Source organism: Candoia aspera, chromosome 3 (assembly GCF_035149785.1).
Source record: "Candoia aspera isolate rCanAsp1 chromosome 3, rCanAsp1.hap2, whole genome shotgun sequence".
Classification (NCBI taxonomy): domain Eukaryota; kingdom Metazoa; phylum Chordata; class Lepidosauria; order Squamata; family Boidae; genus Candoia; species Candoia aspera.
In genome coordinates, this window is record NC_086155.1 from 18,362,825 (window position 1) to 18,370,507 (window position 7,683).

Sequence of the window (7,683 nt, forward strand, 5' to 3'; positions counted from 1 at the left end):
AGTTTCCACACCCAGAAATTTGTGGAATGGAAAATAGCACAGTACTGTATAGAGCATGGTAAATCTCACCATAAGGGATTGCATGATTGAGGGAAAGGGTTCTGCAAAGAGACTTCCACCCAGACAGTCCCTAGTAGAACCTAGCAAGAATTAATGAGTAATATCATCAGCCTGCATTAGTGACTTCATTCATGATATCACCAGTCATGGGCTCTAAATCTAAAAAGGAGATTTATTGGTGTCATACCTCTTCTAGGTGCTGCTAGCTACTCTCCTAGCCTGACCCCTGCATGGTACAGCCCCAGATTATATATTCTAATAAGAGACATTCCACCAAGAAGTTAGATTTGATTACTGCATGTATTTGCTACTTTTCCAGCATCTTTTTTCCCTAGATCCATTCCCATATCAAATCCTTCATGTAATTTTATCTTCATACCCTCATAAATTCTTTCCATTTCATACTATGTGTACATCAGTGATCTGCAGGAATGCAGTGGTGGTGCCGGAGTTCCCATAATATTCCCCAAAAGTATCCGTGAGCCCCAAGTAAAAAATAAAAATGGGTAGAACCTCATGAGGTTTCTAGATTTTTACTGTACGTGAAGTCTTGCAAGATTTCTATAAGTAACAATAATAACATTTAGCAAGAGCTGGAAGGAGGATGTGGAAATTTCCCAATATTTGGCCATTTTCCATTGTTGTTCTGTTCTGTTCTTTGTTCTTGTGCCATCATGCAAATCCTGGTATGTGCACAGTTTCCTCCCCCCCTCCCCCAATACCCAGCATTGTATGAGGTAAACACATGAACTGATACTCTGTTTTCCCCCCCTCCATTGTAGAAATTTGTAACTGGAGCCCTAAAGTGATGTGAAGTAAGCCGGTGATCAAGATGACTCTTCTCCCAGGAGAAAATTCAGACTATGACTACAGTGCCCTAAGCTGTGCTTCAGATGCCTCCTTCAACCACCCTTTCTTTGCTGAAAGAGAAACTCTGAAAGGGGTCTTCTACCAAAGAGCCAAACGTCTTCACCCTGGCAAAGAACTCTATGAAAGTGTCCACCCAGAAGAGCGGAAGCACCATATCATCATTAACGTGGGTGGCTTTAAATACTTGCTTCCCTGGACAACTCTTGATGAGTTCCCCATGACTCGCTTGGGACAGCTAAAATTTTGCAACAATTTTGATGACATCCTCAATATTTGTGACGATTACGATGTGACTTGCAATGAGTTCTTCTTTGATCGCAACCCAGGAGCATTTAGGACCATCCTGACATTTCTGCGGGCAGGGAAGCTACGGCTCTTGAGGGAGATGTGTGCCCTTTCCTTTCAAGAAGAGCTGCTTTACTGGGGCATTGAGGAGGACAGTCTAGAGTGGTGCTGCAAGAGAAGATACCTCCAGAAGATGGAGGAATTTGCAGAAATGAACGAAACAGAGGATGAGTTTGACTGTGAAAACCCCTCTGAAGCAGCAGCAGAGGCAAAAGACAGCCTGTGCATGAAAAAGTTACAGGACATGGTGGAGAAGCCTCAGTCAGGGATTCCTGGGAAAGTGTTTGCCTGTTTATCAGTCCTCTTTGTGACTGTCACAGCAGTTAACCTGTCTATCAGCACCATGCCTGGGTTACGAGAAGAAGAGGAACGAGTAAGTTGACTTTGTGGGGGGGGGAAATACCTGGTAGCAAGCCTCTTTAGAGTGCTTGTTCACCTTCTCTTTGAGGGGAATAAAATTGTCGCTCTCCCTTTTGATCAGCTTTTTGTGCGAGTGACCACATTGGTATGCTCTGTGCTCCCTCTGAGGTCTTCAGGCATCCTTCTAGCTGACCAGTAGAAGGGCTCACATTCTTCCCTCACTGTGGTTGTTGGGGAGGGGGAAGGAGATACAACTGGCCACTGTGCACTATGGAATGGCAAAAGCTGTCCCACGCAGCAACTAGGAGGAAAGCGGGGAGTAGTGGCATAGCATCTGGGCCATAGGAGGGAAGAGAAAACCCCAGGAAGCCAGTGCTGTCTGTGAGAAACCAGTGACTTGCAGATGCAGATCTTTGCCACATTTTCTTTGGTGATGCATGCCTCATGCAATCCCCATAGGATTGGCATAATAGGGATGCAGAGAACAGCACAAGCATAGGAAGGGCACATAGACATGTTTGAAAGTGTTCTGGATTCTGAAACAGGACCTTATTTCCAGTGATTTAAGCATCCTGGAGAATGCCAAATTAAGAAAGGCTGTGGGAACTTTCTGTACAAGTACTTGGGTTTCAGTATTAAATGAAAAAAAATTGTTTTGGTAGGCTCATGTAATATTCCTTGCATAATTTGCATAAGTAGTCTCTACTGCTACTCTGTGGTTGATGAGACAAAGGTGCCCCAGCAGCTGCCTCTTTTCCCCAAAACAGCACACTTGGAAGCACCTCATTTTTCTCTCCCATCTTACCCCACAAGTAGCGAAATAATTGGGACATGAAAGCTCACAGCAAAATGAATAGCTATATCTATTAGTTGTGTGTTGATAGATCTACAAAGAAGTATGTGCAACTGTGCATGTCTATGGTGGGCTGACCTCTTCTTTCCTCCCCAACTTCCCTGTTCAAAAGATCTGTGTACTTCTTTTGAATTGAGTTTTGGTTTCCACTCCCACTTCATATCTCTCACCTTGTTCAGGTGAGTTGATAGTAGAGGTACTTAACCACTGTTCAGTTGCATGCTAAAAATCTTCACTTGAAGTGCTGGGGGTGTCTTGGAGCCTTTAATAAAAGAGCAGGGCCAAAGCTAAGCCAACATGCATTCTGATTCTGTCCTTAGATGGGGAGATCTTTCAGAATCCTTTTTAAAGGATACTGACCATTTTAATAAAACATCAAACACCAAATAAATAATTTGCTTCTACCCATCAATATTAATTGTGGATTTTAGCATTTTGTCCAATGGCATTTTCATATTTCACATTCAGTATTATACCCAAGAGTGTTAGAAGCTTACAGTAAGGTTAGTAAACATTAACATATCAAGGTTGCATAATGTGGTGAGTTTGTATTCTCCAATAATAAATGCCGCTGTAGAAATTCAAAGGATGTAACATCAATATTAATACATATTTAAGCATTAGGAGGGTTTGGAAAAACCAAAGAGTGTTGGATTGTTACTTTGGGCTAGTCATTTTCTCTTGGTCTAACCTGTCACAAAGTTACTGGGAGAGTAAAATGAAGGAGGACCTCATCAATGCAGCTGTAAGCTTCTTAGAGGAATGGTATGATAGAAATGTAACTTCTATAACAGAAGCATTGTGCTTTGTTTCTACTGCATTATAATTCAGCATATACTGTAATACAGATTTTGCTGATTGTGCTGGGTAGTGATGCTAGACCCAGCTGTTTATTTTGCCTGTTGCTCTGTATAAGGGACAAATATGACAGGTCTCCAAGGGAATTTTCAATCTAACATAGATGAGAACTGGAAGTGGAGGAACGGAGATATGGATCTGCAGGGGGACATGTATAATTATTTTAATTACACATAGTGTGGCTGAATTACAGAAAGGAATAGGTAGTGTGTATTAAATTTTATTGAAAAGCTACAGTTCAAGTGGTCCAAGAAAAGAGTAAGATCTTGGATTTTAACCACTTTCTGAGTGATAAAAACAATCATTCCATGGGGAATCAGGAAAATATAAACGGGGAAGACACCCAAACAATTCTACTTGTTTGAATTGGATTGCTAGGATTCTGCATATGAGAAGAACCCTTGTAGCAAAGGTGTCATACAACATTACTGCATTTGCTAGAAAGACTAGTTTCTCTATCTCCACCCAGTGTTATTTTAAAATGGAAGAACCATTGTTGAGTCATTTGTTGAGAATACAGTAAAGGAAGTAAATGAGATGGGGTGGTTTTGTTTTGTTTTGTTTAGTTTAGTTTAGTTTATTTAATTTTTTTTAATTAACACCACCTTTGGCAGGGTGGTGTCTTAAATCAAGATCATCTTTCTTTCTGGTAAATAGGATAAAATAAACCATTTGCCAGGTCTCACTACACAGACAGGAATGGAATCAATCAGACAAGCTCACTGATAATGTAATGTTTATTGAAGAAAAGTTAAAAAGCCATAGCCAAAGAATTCTAGCGACTGCTGTGTTTAAGAGCAAGCCCTCTATATAGAAACAATATTCAAACCCTTTTACACCTCTTTTTATAAATCCTGCCCTATATTAAGAGAATTCCATCTGGCGGGGTCCAGGAGGTGGGCCTTCTGGGCAGTAGCGCCCGCCCTCTGGAACATACTGCCCCCGGAGGTGAGATCAGCCCCATCGCTCCTGGCCTTCCGGAGGAAGTTGAAGACCTGGCTCTGCCACCGGGCTTGGGGCAGGGAGGAGCATAGTTATACTTTGGACTGGCTGGTACCTTGAAGTGCCCCTCCTATACAATGACTGAATGAGATCACAGCCATCTGGATTTTATTATATTTGGTAGTTCTGTGAACTTGTAGTGTGTTTTATATTGATGTTTTATTATATATTTATTGTTTTATATTGTAAACCGCCCAGAGTTCCTCTGCTTGGAGGAGATGGGCGGTGACAAATTTGATAGACAGATAAATAAATAAATATTATGGGCTGCCTGATCCCCAGTTTTGCGGTGGGGAGGGAAGGGAGGAGGGTTGTCATCTGTCCTTTGTTTTTGCACCAGTCGAATTTGCTATCGTGTTGTTTTTCACTGACTGTGTGAGAACTAATTGTCACACCACTGACCTAACTGTGCCTTGGTCTGCAGCAGCTGGATAGTTTTTCTGTTCTTTGTGAACTGTTTCTGTGACATTTGCCAACTGACTTGATGCTCATATGGTGTAACCTTCCCTCCTACTCCAGGGCGAGTGTTCTCAGATGTGCTACAACATTTTCATTGTGGAATCAGTCTGCGTTGGATGGTTTTCCTTGGAGTTCCTCTTGAGGTTCATCCAGGCACCAAGCAAGTTTGTATTTCTGCGGCACCCCCTGACATTAATTGATATAGTTGCCATCCTGCCCTATTATATCACTTTACTACTAGACAGTGCTTCAGTGAGCAGTAACAAAAAGCCAAGCTCTGGCAACATCTACCTAGACAAGGTAGGCCTGGTGCTCCGTATACTCCGTGCCTTGAGGATTCTCTATGTCATGCGGCTCGCCAGACATTCACTAGGTCTGCAGACACTGGGACTCACTGCTCGTAGGTGCACACGTGAATTTGGACTGTTGCTGCTGTTCCTTTGTGTAGCCATTGCACTTTTTGCTCCCCTCTTGTATGTGATTGAAAATGAGATGGCAGACTCTCAGGAGTTCACCAGTATCCCTGCTTGCTATTGGTGGGCAGTCATCACTATGACAACAGTCGGCTATGGTGATATGGTACCCAGAAGCATACCAGGCCAGGTGGTGGCTCTGAGCAGCATCTTGAGTGGCATCCTTCTCATGGCCTTTCCTGTCACTTCCATCTTCCACACATTCTCCCGTTCATACCTTGAGCTAAAGCAGGAGCAGGAGAGAATTATGTACAGGAGGGCACAGTTCTTAATGAAAACCAAGTCCCAGTTAACCAATGCATCACAAGGGAGTGACATATTTCCGAGTATCTCTTCAGAGACCAGAGACAATGTCTGATAATGGAAGTTTCCATGTCTGCCTGTTGCTGAGCAAAGAGGAATGAATTTCCTCTTGGCATTTGCGTCTGGAGGCACTTGGGAAATATATTGTACAAATAACATGCAAAGGGCTTATAGCCATGATGACAATGGAACTTAATCATTATGCATATTCATACTATTATTAGGAGCTGAAATAAGATTACTGCTTTTGGATCAACTCCACAAAGAGGGAGGGACTCCTTCATAAGATCACAAAGCCATTTTAAAAGGAAAAAGAAAATAAGTATTGGCCAGGAGGAGGAGAGTGTAAAATGACACACATGCCACAAATATTCCATTTGTAACATAAAGAAATGAGCCATTTCCCTAGAAAACGACGGTGAATGTAACAGTTTGGCCATTTGGTTAATTGAGTTTTGTTCTTAAGTTCTGTCAAGACATGTGAACCTTAACCTTTCAGAGATCTAAATGAATTCTTGGGTGTGTAACTCCACCATTTGTAGTGGAGTGAACCATTTGTGTTGCACTCACAGAGAAGGTAAATTCTGTTTAAAAAATAAAAATAAACTCTTGGTATTTGCTCCAGAGCGCAGAGAGATCTCTCCATCTCATTCTCTCTTTCAGTTGCTGACATCCTTAGCTTCAAAATGCAGAACCCATTCAACAGATACAAATCATCAGAATAAATCATTTTACTGTGTTTCTCTTTTTCAGGCATAATTTAAATAACTGCAGAAAGCTGTTTGTTTCTAAGCAGCCACATGATTAGGTATTTACTTGATCATTGTTGGCAACCTGTTTTTTTCTTCTGAGTGACTTCTCTCTTTCCTTAAAGAGAGGGATTAAGACTCAAATGTGTTTCGTGGCGATTTCATATAGCCAGTTCTATCATGTTTGCCTCTGGAGTTTAGTTTTCTGTTTGCACAATTTCCCCTTGGATGGGTTGGAACTAGGGCCCTTTAAAGGCAAAACCTTTCAGTGCTGTTCATGCTTTTCAGCCTATGAATGAGTTCTTGTTCACTGTCTCTTGGATACTTGACTATGCTGGAGTAGCTAGAAATGGTTTCCTCCTGTTCCCTCTAGTGTTCATAGTAAAAGAAAAGCAGGAATTTGCAAAACAAGCAAGTGTGCACTGAAATATTATACTTTCCCAGCCATCATCTCAAGGTTGTTGGGCTTTTTAAAAGACATTGGGTAGAAGAAAACATTATGTCTAGCTCAGTTTCCAGAAGTGTTAGCTTATCACTGATGATAACTCTTAGTGGAGCAAAAGTTATCTCAATAATTACTGGAAGCATTCCATACACGTACACAAATATGGGTTGAGTCCTTTGAAACTCAGTAGGTCTCCCTTGAATAAGACGTAATACCTTTTGCTATCTGCTTTGTCTTTTCCTAATATGATAAGCTTCATAATAAACAAAACACATATAGAACACTTAAACGCAACTAGGGGTCTTTCCTAGATACACACTTTTTCATTTGGGTGTAAGGCAACCCAGTATAAAGTGGGTTTGTTTTTCAGTAATCTGAGATGGCATCTATCTTGGCCTGAATTAATAAATGTGCTTGATAAACCTATAGCATGACTTGGCCACAAGCAAAAGACTATCTCCCTCTACCCCAAATAAAGCTGGCTATGGCTCCAGTAGAAAATCCATATGACTTCATCACATGTGCCTTTGCAATACAGACTTACATTCAATAAACTATTTCTGCTCAGATAGCATAGCTGATGCCCTAGGGCTGGGTTTATGCATGATGCATAAAGTAGTAATATTGTGGCTTGATGTGATATACAGAGCCAATCATTTTGGTTTATAAACCATAGTTTATGCTTTGGTGTTATATGTGAATGCAGCCATCATTGCTTATTTAACAAATTATCATTAAAAACAAACCATGGTACAGTAGTCTTGTACAGTTTTGACAACCTAGGCAGATAACAATTACTGTCCAGGTTGACAAAGATCTAACATTTTGCCATTTTTTAAATCAGCAACTTTAGCACTGAAGATGTTGCACTATAATGGATGGATAATAAACTGTATTTTGGCAAAG

General features: G+C 41.1%; 1 protein-coding gene across 1 annotated transcript; it reads left to right on the top strand.

Annotated features, from left to right (window-relative positions):
* Positions 1-865: 865 nt before the first annotated feature.
* Positions 866-6,769, top strand: KCNG1 (potassium voltage-gated channel modifier subfamily G member 1). The gene is made up of 2 exons (XM_063300048.1): positions 866-1,648; positions 4,868-6,769. Exons 1-2 carry the CDS (start codon positions 893-895, stop codon positions 5,636-5,638), a joined length of 1,527 nt encoding a protein of 508 aa, XP_063156118.1. The 5' UTR covers positions 866-892; the 3' UTR covers positions 5,639-6,769.
* The last annotated feature ends 914 nt before the right edge of the window (positions 6,770-7,683 follow it).

Excerpts from the sequence above, each read along its gene's own strand:
- KCNG1 (XM_063300048.1), top strand. The coding sequence starts at position 893 with ATGACTCTTCTCCCAGGAGAAAATTCAGACTATGACTACAGTGCCCTA. Across the intron at positions 1,649-4,867 it reads TACGAGAAGAAGAGGAACGA|GGCGAGTGTTCTCAGATGTG; the intron begins GTAAGTTGACTT and ends CTCCTACTCCAG.